This window comes from Propithecus coquereli, unplaced genomic scaffold (assembly GCF_000956105.1).
Source record: "Propithecus coquereli isolate 6110/MARCELLA unplaced genomic scaffold, Pcoq_1.0 Scaffold124, whole genome shotgun sequence".
Classification (NCBI taxonomy): Eukaryota; Metazoa; Chordata; class Mammalia; order Primates; family Indriidae; genus Propithecus; species Propithecus coquereli.
The window spans coordinates 3,722,765-3,737,428 of NW_012136525.1; the positions used below are offsets into that span (position 1 = coordinate 3,722,765).

General features: G+C 45.7%; 1 protein-coding gene across 1 annotated transcript in view; it reads left to right on the plus strand.

Moving 5' to 3' along the window:
- Positions 1-14,664, plus strand: part of ANO2 (anoctamin 2, calcium activated chloride channel) — a 361,968-nt gene that overhangs the window by 288,636 nt on the left and 58,668 nt on the right. The window contains exons 19-21 of the mRNA XM_012637807.1: positions 3,003-3,114; positions 5,409-5,466; positions 5,617-5,717. Of these exons, the coding sequence (XP_012493261.1) occupies positions 3,003-3,114; positions 5,409-5,466; positions 5,617-5,717 (271 nt within the window). The remainder of the gene's footprint in view (positions 1-3,002; positions 3,115-5,408; positions 5,467-5,616; positions 5,718-14,664) is intronic.

A 14,664-nucleotide genomic window follows, 5' to 3' on the forward strand; every position in this document is an offset into this window, starting at 1 on the left:
TTTATCAAATCTATTTAAAAATTTTTACCAAATGCAATATTCCCTGAACAATGCCTTATGCAGTTGAAGGGGCTTAACAAAGTAATCCTATCCACTGTGGTTCTGTCCCACTGAGCTTCTCTGGCATCTTAGTCCCCACACAGAGACTTTGTGTCATGGTGACCTTCAAGCCTATGTCTCCAGAAGCCGAGGGCACGTTAGAGGCTCTCAAGGCTCAGGAGAGGCCGAGGTGCTTTGGTCTGCCACACAAGGTGGTCTTCACACGTGCAGTTGTGCCGTGCGGGAGGTGGTTGGTGATGCACCACCAGGAGGAGTCGTCGCTGCCAGTGGCGTGGTCTCCTACTTCTCAAAGCTGTGCTCTAGGACTAACCGTGAATTAAGGGCTCCCCACACTGTGCAGCAGACTAGATCATGGCAATGCAGCCTCCTTCTCCTAGGACCCCTGCTGCCGTGAGAGAGGGGATGTACTCTGCTGCTCACAGGTCCGTCTGGAGGAGACTCAGCAGTGTGAGCAAAAGGCTCTCCAGAGAGAACATGCTCAATGACGCTTCTTGGAAGAAGAGGGCAAGTCTTTATTCATCTTGGCATGGTGGCTGGCACACAGCCAGTGCTCAGTGAACGTGAACTGAACGTGAAAAATATTTCTTAGGTGCATCAGGTTAAGTTGGGGGTGGAGGGTAAGAAGGTGAAAGATAGTATGTGACACAAACCATGATGGATCAAACACCAATTTCAAAGTGTAGTGTAGCAAAAGCTGTCTTTAGAGGCAGACGGATCGGGATTCAAATCTTACCTCTGTTACTTGCTGTGTGACCTTGGGCAAGGCTGTAACCTCTCCGGTCCTCAATTCCTTTCATCTATAAAAGTGAAACATGACACCTACCTCACCCAGGGAAGTGAGGCTGAATGGGATGACAAGGCACACACCTGTGCACCGTGGCCTCTGCAGAGCAGGTGGGAGCAGGAGCTCTCATGCTGCACACCCATCCCCTGCCCACCCCCGCCGGCAACCTCAAGGAACCCCCGCCCCCAACAAGGGCCTCCCGCAACAACCCGGCCGCGGGCCGTCCCCGCGTGGGGGAACAAGCCCAACCCCGAAAAAAGAACGGCCGGAAAGGCCAAGGAAGGGAACCCGAACCGGAACCTCAACCAAAGAAGGGCCCCCGCCTGCCCCCCCACCAAGCGGCCGAACCCGAAGAGGGCGGCAAAAGGGCCCCGAAGAAGAACCAAGGGAAAGGAACCCCCGCCGAACGCAACAACAAACCGGTCCGGAACAAAATTGGCTTGGGGGCCCCCCTCCTCTGTGTCACCATCCCGGCTCCTCCCCAAGCTTCCTGGGGGCGCCTCCCAAGTGAACTACTTACTCCTAAATCCTTGACTTAGGGGGATCCCAACAGACGACACAGGCAATCAGCGATAGCTACTATTACTGTAAATTTCCAAAGGGCATGGGTGTAGGTCATTGATTCAGGGAGATGTAAAATACTAAAGAAGAAACCAGAAAAGGATCGCTGCCAGCTGAAGCGTCTGGCACAGCTTCAGGAAGGAGATTTGATTCGGAGAAGGATGCGAAGGATTTTCACTTGCGATGGGTCAGGGAAGTGCATTCAGGGGAGGAACAGGGATTTGTGTCCGTTCCCTCAGTGACCCTACAAAAGCCGTGAGTATGTACATCAGGTGGGTTTACACACCGGTCTCATCTGGACACCGAGCTCCACAGCTGGCCCAGCCGTGGCACTGTGCTCCTGCGCTCAGCACACCCTCAGGCTGTGCTCCTCGGTTCATGTGACATAGGGGTGGCGCTCTCCTTCTGCCTCTGAAGAGTGCAGTTCCATGCTATGAACCTAATGTGTGTGTCGCCCAAAATTCCCATGTTGAAATTCTAACCCACAAGGTGATGTTTAGTAGGAGATGGGCCTTTGAGCTGATTAGGTCATGAGGGCAGCGCTTTCATAAGTGGGATTGTAAAAGAGACCCGAGAGAGGTGCCTCACCCCTTCTGCCATGGCAAGACACAGTGAGAAGGTGCCATCGAGGGACCAGAAAGCAGGCCCTCACCAGACACCGAACCTACCTTGGTCTTGGACTCCTAAGCCTCCAGAATTGTGAGAAATAAATTTCTGGTTTTATAGGCTGCTCAGTTTGTAGTATTTTATTATAGCAGCCCAAATGGACTAACACCCCATAACCTCTTACCTTGGTTATCAAGCCATTTGTCATGGTCTGTGAGTCCCTCCCAAGCCTCCTGCACAGCTGTCCCCTTGGGCCTCCCCTGTGGCTCGAGTCTTCTGAAGGCACCTGCGAGGTTCCTGCTCAGAGGTTCTCAGGGTCCTTCTCAGCATGTCAGCTGACTCTTCTACTTGGACCTGGTAGGACACGCTGGGACTGTGACCTGTGGGTCTGGGACATTAGGCTCAGGCTGTGCTTGTTTCACTGACCTTGTCCGATGGGCCTTCATCATTTGAGTGAGTGGACAGGAGATGTCTCAGCTCCCCAGAGGACGGGCGATGACTGCCTTCCTGCTGAAAACGAAGGAAGGGAGAAAGAGCAACAATGCCATGGTGCCCTCTTAATTCTAGTTCAGTGGCTAACAAGCCTTTTTATTTAGGGATCTTTGTTCAAGCAAACTCTTGTGAAGTGCAAATTATTTGGGTGAAGCCGAGTTTCCCTTGATGAAGGAAGGGCGGTTGTCGAAGCTCTGCCTGCTCAGGCCCCTCTTTGCGGAACACAGTGTGAAACCATCGCTTGAGCGGACAAGAAGAGGGAGGTAGAAAGAGAAAGGCAGTGATCCCGTGTACCCTTTGCCTTCTGTAGCCTCATGTTACCTGGCAAACCACCTGGGGCCTCCCAGAAGAATTCAGTTCTAATGTGCCCGAGAGATTGGATCTCTTGGTTTCTACTGTGAAGGAGTCAAATGAGAGAAAATGGCTCATGTCAAGGTCAAAACTCTGGCAAGGTAAGAAATCTCACCTCCGTGTCATCGACTTTGCTCTTCTCTTGCAGAGGTTCCTAAAACAGAACAGAGTTTTGAAGAACGCTTGATACTCAAAGCTTTCTTGCTAAAGTTTGTCAACGCCTACTCCCCCATCTTCTATGTGGCCTTCTTCAAGGGGAGGTGAGTATAATGGTGTCACACATGGAAAGGCAGTTCGTCATTAAGACTGAGTCCTCCACTGTCAGGACAAGTAGGGTCAGCCTGTCCCCATTGTCACTCACGCCCTCAATCCCATTCTCCACCCCATTTCCACCTGGCTGCTCACAAAGCAGGAATATTAGCTCTAAATAACTTTGAATTAGTATCTTCAGATCCTGATAACCAGGGCAACTTTATAGGGATTTGGTTCTGGGCCCTAAAGGGAGAATCTTAGGAGAATTGGTGTCTCCCAACTTTGAGGATGAGGCAGGAGGGAATTTCATGTCTAGCTAGTGGCTCTTTGGTCTTGCAATGCAATTCTGATGCTAACTGCCAGGAGTTAATAGGTTGAGGGCACAGTTCTCCACAAGACTGCCCTCACTTCAGACACCAGTCGCATGCTCTGGGGTCCCCATTCCCAGGGGGCAATGGACCCACTGGCTATAAATTCTGGGGTTCCTACTACCCCATCAGGTTTGATAATTCACTAGACTAACTCATAGAACTCTGAAATGTGCTGTACTTACAACTGAAGTTTTATTATAGTAAAGGGGTATAAATCCAAACTAGCAAATAGAAATGGCATGTAGGTGGAGGTTTTGGCAGGGTCTTAATCATGAAGCTTCCATGTCCTCAGGATGCGTCACCCTCTTGGCACATGGATGTATCACCAACCAGGGAGCGCACTCACGCATCAGTGTCCAGAGTTTTTACTGGTGTTCCATCACTTAGGCGTGATTCATTAGATCATTTGCTTTATGACTGGGCTCAATCTCTAGTGCCCTGAGGTCAGGCTGCAATTACGTGGCTCGAAGCCCAAGCAAAGTGATTGATCTTTCTGGCATGACCTGCCCCCATCTTGAGTGATCTCATTAGCATAAACTTAGGTATAGTCCTAGGGCCCACCCTGGATACCAAAGACACTCCTGTCACTCTGGAAATTCCAAGGATTTAGAGCCTCCACTAAGGAACCATGAACAGGGCCTAATAAAATTCTTCATTATACAGTAGTTCTAGACGTAAAAATCACTTTGATAAATTGTTTCTTGTGTTTAGGCCAGTTGGCCACCTACAAGGAGATTTCCCAATAGACTTCTACCAACGATATCAGGAAAGCTTCCCTAGAACTAAAAGCTTATTAAACAGGCATTGATAGTGAGAACTGTCCACATCCACATTTGGTAATTTCTTATATGGGTGTTTTTGACCCAAATACAGCCCCCTCTGAAGGCTTCTGCCCCTGGCTGTCATGAATTACAGTAGCAGAGAGACTGCCCATATTAATGAATATCTACTTCATTGGCGCTTTCTATTGAGACTTAATAGCAAACAGCAAATTACATACATATGATAGTCCAGGCAAAACAGGAGAGCAGGTCCTGACCCATAGCTGAACTGTGGAATATTGGAAGGCATAGTCTTAGCAAAAGCACACTACATGTGCAGTAAGTGCTGTAATAAGAGGTATAAGGAAAGTGCTGGGGGAATGATTATGAACAGAGACAGTAAGAAGACCTCAGAGAAGGAAAGATTAATGCTGAGGCTTAAGTGGACGTGTAGGGTTTCAGCAGGTGCGGAGAGGATGCCGTTGCCTGTAAACAGGATTCTTCTGATTGTCTGGTGCCATGGTTGGCTTTTACCTCTCTGCTTTGCCCACCTGCTTGGTCTTATTATCTCCCAATAAAATAGACCCTACTTGGAAGAGGAATGAGGCAGGCCTCTTCCATTCCTTTGAATATTTGCAGTAAAAAGTCAGGATTTTTCCTTTTCTGACTTGCAACTTTAGTCCATCTCATCCTTCCTTTCCTGGGAATCAGAAGCCCTCACTAAGGGGCTGCAGCCAGAACCTAGTTCTTCACATGAGTTGAGGGAAGAAGGCGCACAGACAGTACACTTAGAGATAATCTAGACTTCATTGTGCTTAAGTGCAGAAGTCATCACACACACCTGTGTGCACACACACACACACACACACACACGTGCACACACACACACGCGCGCGCACACACACAGAGCCCCACACCAGGCCCAGCCTCAGCCCCTGCCCAGCTCACCCCTATCCCTGTAATTTGACTGGGTTAAGAAGTGAACCATGGTGGTATAGGTGATTGCTGGCCCATAACAGGGTGTGAGCTCCTGTTCCTCAGTGAGCTAGCACCCACTGGCCATTGCTTTCGAGGAGGACATTCGTGGTGGCTGTTCCCCCCAGAAGATGAGTCCTCAAGCAACCCTGCATGCTCTGTCCCCCTAACTCTTCCCACACTGTCTGATTTCAGGTTTGTGGGCAGGCCTGGAAGCTATGTCTATGTGTTCGATGGTTACCGCATGGAAGAGGCAAGTACAGCCACTGGGGTTTCATGCCTGGCTAGTGGTTTGTAGGCGCACCCCCAGCCCCACTCATCCCAGCATGGCTTCCTGCATGCCCTTGCTTCTGTGAGCTCCACTTGGTCTAACGGGTCCTTTTTCATCTTCTCCTGCCCGCAGTGTGCTCCAGGGGGCTGCCTCATGGAGCTCTGCATTCAGCTCAGCATCATCATGTTGGGGAAGCAGTTGATCCAGAACAACATCTTTGAGATTGGAGTCCCGTGAGTAACGAACTCTTCTCACCTCTCCCCTCGCTGCCAGGGCCTCGCCCAGAAGTGCCAGACTCGCGGCAGGATTTCAATGGCCTCACCTCTTCTTAGACAGCTTGGTTATTTACTCCTCTGTCCATTTTCCAGTAGCTTTTTCCACGGGGCAATCCCCCCACTCCCCACTAGCCTTGTTTGCTAACCTGGTTTGGGATATTTGGGGCTCAGAATGATCTACTCTTTGCTTGAATGCACATAACTAATAAATGACAGAGCTAGGAGTTAGATCTCCTGGACCCCAAAGTGCGTAATATTTTTAATGCTATTTGTCTTCCCAGTGAATGAGTAAAAGAGACTTTCAGTATGGTGGATAGATGAATATGAAGGTTTAAACAACATGGAATCATTTAGGAAGACCTCTGAGAAGAAGATGTGCAATATATAATCATAGGAGGGGCAGGATGAATAGTTGGTGAATACAGAATAGGTTGCTTTCCTGTGGATTCTCTCTCCCCTCCCCCCAGGGCTTTATGTACAATTCAGAGAGACTCCTTTCAATCAGGCTTTGCATTGAGGTAGTCATGAAATAAACACCGACTCACAGGTACTAGACCTAAAAGAAAAGAATAAGCTAAAATCAACTCACAGGTCAAAGAAAAATGTAACCCTCTGCTTTTCCTTTCTATTGCTTTGTGGTTTTAAAAAAGACTCAGTTTCAGGGGATGCTTTCAGCCAGCCCAGCAGCAGAGAGCTGGGGAACAACAGCGGTGCGCAGGGGTAACTCGGATAGGCTTCGTCAGTTTTCTGTATGAGGACGAAATGGACAATTTGTTCCAGGCCCGGGGGTCTTTGTAAACCACTTTAGAGAAGGGCCATCCTAGGGTGTAATCATCAGTCCTCGTGAGGTTAGTTGAAGATTCTGTGACACACTTTCTGAGATATTTACTAGGCATGTTACATTAATGGTTCTGAGAAGTCCTCCAATAAAGACACTCATTTAACCTCTTTCTTTCCAACCGTATTTCTTCATGTTTGCCCAGCGTTCTCAGTTGCAGCCGTTGGAATTCACTCTGGCTAGTTTAAGCAGTAAAGGAATTTATTTAAGAATAAAGGGGCTGACAGAGTAGTATTCTTTAAGGGCTAGAGAGCCAGGCTCCAAGCTACGTAACTAGGAATAACACTGTCTACACTGCAGGAGGACTTGCAGGGAATACCATGGCCTTTACCTTGTCATTCATACAGCTAAGGTATTCAAACAAAAATATATATGGAATGGCCCTTGTCTGCTCAGAGCTTAGATTTTTAGTTTGGGAGACAAAATAGACTGCATGTAACTGGGTGCTCTCTAATGTGGTGGAAACTATCAGAATTCAGAATAAGTAAAGGTCAGGAGTTTGGAGGCAGTCAAGGAAGGCTTCGGAAGCAGAGGGGTTTCTTTTACGATGTGTCTGTGTCTTGAAAGAAGACTGTCACCAGCATATGTTATAAGATGGTCTGCCATTGTTTTCTTTAAAGAAACAATTTTCCTTAGGTATATCTACATATGTGTGTGTGTGTGTGTGTGTGTGTGTGTGTGTGTGTGTGTTTCTATGCAAAACAGACTGATTCTGATCTTATCACAAACACCTCAAGACCCAGGTGGTGCCATAGATGGTGACGCTATTTCTCAATGAGATGGCAGTTCCCTGACCAGGGGGTTGGGTCATGTCAGGGACATGGCAAGGGCAAGAGCCCAGAATCCCTCTAAATCTACGTACGGACTGTGGAGTCCTAGGCTCCTTGGGCTGAGTGGAACCATTAGAGGATTACATGATCCAACCCCCTTTTCCGTGTAAAATTATCCCAGAGCCACCACTTCCAGGGGGCGTTGGAACATCTAAAAGGCCCCCAGAGAAAGCTATTCTTTAGTTTTCCTCAGAAATACATTTATCAAGCTAAAGTTATGATGCGGAAAATGTAACTTGCTTGGAAAGAAAACCCTGTTTAATGGGGGCCCTACATGAAGAAATGAGAGTCTCAACGCGCCGCCACAGCGCTGTGCTCCCCGTGCTCAGAGGGGCCTCACCACACACCAGTCCGTAGGCGGAACACGGGTTTCTGCGCACGCGCGGCACGACTGCAGGGGGGCTCTTGGGCGGGTGCTTTTCTTGGAGGGGGACTGGCGGGAGCATTGGTGTCTGGGCGCCTCACCCCGCCTTCCTGCCTAAACCAGCTCGGGTCATCTGTCAGAAAATGAGCAACCCCAAGAACGTCGACCCTCCGAAGCCATGCCCGGTTCCCTGCTTCCTGACTGCAAGTCACTCACCGATGGTCAGGCAGACCTAGGGAAGCTGATGGTTCTTGTTCTCTAGGAGCTTACCATCGCAGAGAGACAACATTAATTATGGACAAACATCCGGAGAATGTACAGATGGTGCCAAAGCCACATCTGGCCCCTTTGAAGCCATAAGGCCAGCCCTCCACAACTGCTACAAAGGAAAGTCTTCATCCCCTTCAAACATCTGGGGAAGACACCTGCCCTTCCAGTACATTATTATTCTGCTGGGGATAAAATTGTTTAAAACTTGTGGGCACGAGATGCCATATTTTTATCCCTGGACATCTGCTCTGCCACTTTGCCCATTCTATCTGGACCCAGAAGCCTTTTACAGAGTGTAAGAGAAGCAAGAACCCAGGCATATGTTTGGGCAGCATATTGGCACATTCCCCACCCATCAACTTCATCCACTCCATAACAGATGAAAATAACACATGGTTGTTTGCTTTGAAGGCTAAATTTTCTTGTTTATGATTGATGTGCATTTAATACTGTGTATGTTTAAAACTGTGCCACACTTTAATCAATGGCAATTGCAAAGTAACTCACAGACCTGTGGGCAGGCCACTTCTGTAAGTCTCATTGTCCTCATCGCTTGATAAACCTGCTGTCGTTAAAATCATCTCTAAGGTGCCTTTCAGCTTGGACGCCCTACGACCCTCTCCTCTAGTGAATGAAGCTGGTCACTGCCAATTGCAAATATAAGTCACTTCTGTTTCAAAAGATGTTTCCTCATTCCAGTTTCTATTTTGCTAAAGGACACAGACAACATAATTATGTAGTTGAATTCAGGGATGTAGAGCAAAGCTTCTACCAAATCCTACGATCTTCTATCTCCAAAGTTCTATTTTGAGTTTGGCTGCATGAAATCACTACGAGTATGATTATTGAATCTTCCACTCCCTCCTCAGAACCCACTCTCAATAAATTAGACCCCTTCAAAAAGAGTTCAAGCACTTGGCAATAGCCTCATGTATGACACAGACAAGAGACATGAAATAAGAAAAAAAAGTCTTTCACAGTCGAAAGAGAAATGACAGTTGAGTCTCACAGTGAGGAAGGAGTCATGTAAATTACAAAAATTAGACCCAGTGGTCTTTAACATATCCCCGTAGGGCAGAGAGTCGATGGCCCAACAGATCTGGGCTCAGATCTAAGCTTTACAATATACTCACTGTGTGACCTAGAAAGATTTCCATCCAACGTGGAAAAAACGATTTTTATGTTAAAAAAAAATACCCAGCTTGGATGAATACTGAGCTACCTAGAAGATAGAAAATATGGACTTCTAAGAAGGAAGAATCATTCTTGGGGGTTCCAGGTAGCCAAGATTTTTCCATGTGGCGCTGGCTTTTATGTTCAAGCGCGAGGCCCTGTGAGTGTTGCGATCCCAGGGAGTGACACTGAGAGTCCGGCTCAGGAAGGGTATTTTTCTCTTCTGTTCCTGGCTCAACAGGTTCACAACACAGCTTTCATATACCTCAGAGCCTGTAAACAATTTCTTTCCCCAAGGGAGATAAATATTAATCTTAAAGGTCAATATTTGATTTTTCAAAACAGAAGCAAGTCTGGAAAGTTAGGTAGGAGATCGTGCCGGATAAGAATATTTGGGGTAAAATATATGAAAACAGTGTACAGTTATAAGATTCATCATCTTCAGTTCATCCTCTACCTCTCAAAGCAATTTTCCAAGATTCTTCTGAAGAAAAATTGCAAATGTGTAAGACTATCTAATTGACCTTTATTAGTAGGCCAGGTAGCCAGATATAATTTCTGTCTCTCCCTAAGGGTATAGCATTCTCATTAGATTCTGTGTGTGTGTGCGCACAAACATGTCTGTGTGCATGTGTATGTGTATTGAAAAAATAACACAACACAATTTTGATGGCCTTGAGAATCTTACAGTCCAGCAGGCTTCTTGAATAAGAAATTGTTTTCCAATTTTCAGTCATGCATGTACCAACTTTGAAGTCTCCTCCTTGTATCTACCCAAACAACTCTTTGTGTAGTAGTTTCCGCAGAACTAGTTCATATTTTTACCTAAATCCTTAACATTTCTGAAATTGGAAAACTAACACCATCAGTTACAATACTTAGCAAATGATAGTGAAAAGAAATACAACAAAAACAAAACATTGTTAAACAATCAATAATATTGTATCCTACCCAAGGCCCTTAGCCTAAGATCTGCATTCTCTTTGATAAAAAGGAAGACGTGCAGGCCTCGGGGTTGTCAAAAGCACACCAGTGGCAGGCTGGGGTTTTCTCCTTGCCTGTAACCAGGGGGACTAAATGAAAGCAGAAAAGGGAATAACTCTTTCCCCAGATGCTCTAATGAGATGTAAGGCCAGGTGTGGAGAACCTCCAAGGGTGTCACACGCACTGCTACCTCTACCTCTGGCAGGTGCCCCACCCCCCAGGTGGGGCCACTGTGGAAGCCCTGCTCTGTCCACGCACCTTCCACCAGGCAGCGACACCTCCCACCTTTGCTCCCCAGAGACCCTGGAGATGGAAAAAAAAAATGCTACAAAGGGAAGCAGTAAAACTGGGATATTCTGCACTTTACAGGCAGCTCTGTGACTAATGCCATGATAATAGATGAAACTCGGTTGCGTGATCTGGCCTTGGATGCTCCTCACCCACGCAACCCTACGTTCTTGGGGACTGACAACAGTTGTGACAGATGCTTTCCAGAGAGGAGCCGGATGGTTTTAAACATTACAGGCCCCGGAATAATGCTCACAGACATGTCCTTCTGAGACAACTTCAGGCATGATATGCATCATGGCAGAATCTGATCTCATGCCGTTTTTATCTGCATCCAAGGATGGGAATTTCCCTCATCGCCCCTCACACCTAGCCTTTCCCATGTGTGTTTGTGCAAAGTAGACTTTGGAGCCAATTGCGTAGTGCTCCTGCAACGTGCCACACCACAGCCCAAATCCTCACTTTGATTCTATCTCAAATTCAGCTCCAGTGTACATTGAAGAACAATTGGAAATGGGCCTCCTCTTGCTTAGAGAGATGGATTTTCTTTTTTTCTTGAAAGGGTGATTACCACCTTTCTCATGTGCCAGATTGTCTCCGGGGTGTGCTTTGGGATGGACAGAGCAGACAGCAGAAAGACAGATGCATCCACGCCAAAATCCCTCTCCATCCCTATCCTTGCTAAAAGCACCAGATCACATCCCAAAATAGCTGTTAAATATACCCCTGGACACAGCTAGTAAGATTTCATAAACTTTCTGCTTTCTTTTGGTAACTGTGATAAATATTACATTTCAAGATGTAAAACAGTCTCTCTGCAAAGCCATCACAGGAGGTCTGTGTTCTCGAATACAGTGGGATCTGGCCACGAAGCGAAAGTTTAAGGAACAAATTCGAACCTTGTCAGGTGTCAGGACAAAGAACACACGGCTCAGAGGTTGATGTGTTCCTCATATTTGGCCCGTTTAGGGCTAGGTCTGCCTTCTTTAATGAGGCTAAGGGTCTGTGGGGAACTGCCAGGGGCCCAGATTCCTGCTGCAGGGAGGCCCCAGGTGTGACAGACAATCACCACGGTCCTGGGGTGAGCCCGTGAGGCACAGGCCAAGGAAAAGCTCTGAGCCTTCCGGAGAGTTTCTAAGACTTGACATTAAAAAGGGATGGAAAAATAGCAAATGAAAAAAACAAGGGGGTAACATCAAAGGAGTTATTTTAACAAGTGAGTGCATCACAGGGTCGGAATCATAATCTGAAATTTTCCAAAGGCCCATCTGTATGTTATACAACTTGCAGGGTTCCTGTTAAATTCTGCTCTGGAGGAACTTTCTTTATTAATCTTTTTAATGGTCACTGAGATATCCAGGGGGAAAGTTCTGGGTATGATGAATTCATAAGAGCTATTTGTGGATTGTTCCCCCTTATCTTTTTGGACTTACTCACACTTGGCCGGTCCTTGACCACAAAGTCAAGGTCCTGCTTCTGCCCTTGCCTTCTTTGCCACACAGTCTCGCAGTTGCCCTTCCGTGTCCTTTGAAGGCCCTTCTCTCTCTACCCCATCTCTTAACTGTTGTTACTCCTGCCCCTCTGCTCTATCCACAGGTTAGTTCTTGGCTGGGGCTTTAGCTGCTCTCCCCAGCCCAGGCCTGTTTGTGGAGCTCTGGCTACATACACACAACTGCCTGCTGAATACCTCTGCTGGTTGTCTCATGGTTCCTCCATCTCAACATGCCCAGAACAACCTCTCCTCCTCCTCCTCCTCCTCCTCCTCCTTATCATCATCAAAACTCCTCTTTTGTAGTGTCCCCTATCTTAGCAAAGCGCACCAGTACCAAAGACCTTTGGAATTGTCCTTCTTTCCAGATTCTCCTTCCCCTTCCATGGACAAGCCAACACCGTCTTTTTAATTCTACCTCCTAAGCATGTCTCCAATATATCTACTTCTCTTCATATCTCCTATAACCCTAGACTCTGCTACCGTGATCTCACCTGAACCACTGCATAATATGGTGTGCGAGGCCTTCAATGCCATGAGCTTACACGACCTTCCGAATCTTATCCTTCAGCACTTTCTGTCTTGTACTCCATACACCAAGCATTTTGAACTCTGCTTTCTATGAGCCATTCTCACATTTGCCTTTGGCTGTTGCATACATAATTCCCTCTGTCTAGAATAACCCTTTCACTCCTCATACCACGCTCAATTGTTCTCATTCTTCTTCTATCGTCTTCACTATTTAGTCCTGGTTTACACATCTCTTCCTCAGGGAGAACTTCCATGTCTTAGCCAGGTTAGGATTCTGTATTTTATGTTCTCATCATCACTTAAACTTCTCCCTTCATAATACTCATTACACATTATTGGTAACACTCATTTAAATGTCCTTTTTCCAACTAGAATACCTCATCAAACACATCAGATGTCTTATTAGTCATATTTCTTTCTTTCTTAGAGACCATCTTCTAGGAACCCTCCGTTTTAGTGAACCATCTGTTCACTAAAATTTCCATAGAGCTATCAATCTGAGTTAGCCCCAGTACCTTCTTTTTCTGATGGAGTCTCTGTTTTCTTGATTCCGTTTGTTTTCTTCCTTGCTTTATATCCTTGGTTGGTGAAATTCTTCCTCAAGGAACTTTGTGAGAAGGGATGCATAAAATGTTAACTTTTTTTGAAAAACTGTGTGTTTAAAAAAATGTCTTTATTCTGCCTTTGCACTTCACGTATACTTTGGCTGGGTATAGAATCTCATGGTGAAAATTATTTGCCTTCTCAATGTTAAATACATTTATTTACCCAGAGACTTCTAGTATCAAGGGCTGATGTTGAGAATTGTAATATATTTTTGATTTTCAATGAGTGGAAGAGGATCTACGTTTGTCCCTCTGGATCTGGAAGATTTTAGAATACTTTCCATTATCCCTAGAGTACTGAAATCTCATGATGATATGCTTTGCTGAAGGTCTTTTTTCATCACTACACTGAGTGGGTTCTTCCAGTCAGAAAATACGTGACCTTCACCTCTGGGATATTTTCTTATATTTCTTTTGTATTTTCTTCCTCCCCATTTTCTCTGTCTTCCCTTTCTAATTAAATTTTGGGGTTCCTAGATCAATTTTTTTCATCTTTTCTTTCCTAATGTCCATTTCTTTGTCTTTTGTTCTATTTTTTTCCTGAGAGAATTTATTGATTTTTATCTCCTATAATTTTATTGGATTTATATCAGACCTAGAGTTTCCTTGGTTCATTTTTTTTTTTTTCAGGATAAACTTCTGCTCCTATTGGTATTGGGAAGTGCTAGTCACTTGGGCAGTGTGGGTGCGGAAACATTAGGGTCTATTGTTCCTTAAGTACAACTTTGACCAGTCACTGACTCCTGTTAGATGTCTGGGGCCTCCAACTCCTGAGCCTGTCTGGGATTTTGCAACATGAGTTGGCTTGCTTTTCTCTGCCACCTTCCACTGTGGACACTTGCCATTCAGCTGTCACAGCTTTGCTAACTCCTTCATAAACTGTCCGTCTTCCAAGATATTCATTATCCTCTCTCACACACTACTGTATTTGTGACTATTTTTATTAACCTGTGGATTTATACATTTTGTTACTCATTCACTGTTATTTTAGTGACATTTTGGGAGTGGCTAGTGTTGTATGCTTGTGTTCAATTTTTCATGTATAATCGAAGCCACTAATTGTTCTTTACTTAAGATTTGCCCAAGTGTTCTGATTTCTGTAGCTGGAGGAAAAGTCTCAATTTGATTTCTGGGTCTAGACCTCTCCATCCTCCCTTGTTTCCTTCCTTCCGTTCTTTTCTGTCCCTTGTTTTTTATTTTTTTTCCTTCATCCTCTCCTTCTGTGCTGACTCACAGACAGGGCCTCAACCAGTACATACTATTTGGCTTCAGAATCTTTAGGCTCCATCTAAATTTTCTCTATTTCTTATTAGCATAGGTTTTTTTTTTTTTTTTTTGACTTTGGTACAAGTGGGCAATAACACCTGGGTATTTGAAGGATCCCTTTACACTATTAGTTCTGCAGAGATCACATATTGAACTATCCATTAAAATAGAAAAGTCATAGCTGTTCAGACCCCAGAAAGCTAATCGACCCACCAGTATAGAACAGGGGGTTGTAAGCATACCTTTGGTGTAACTGTTAGACAAAAT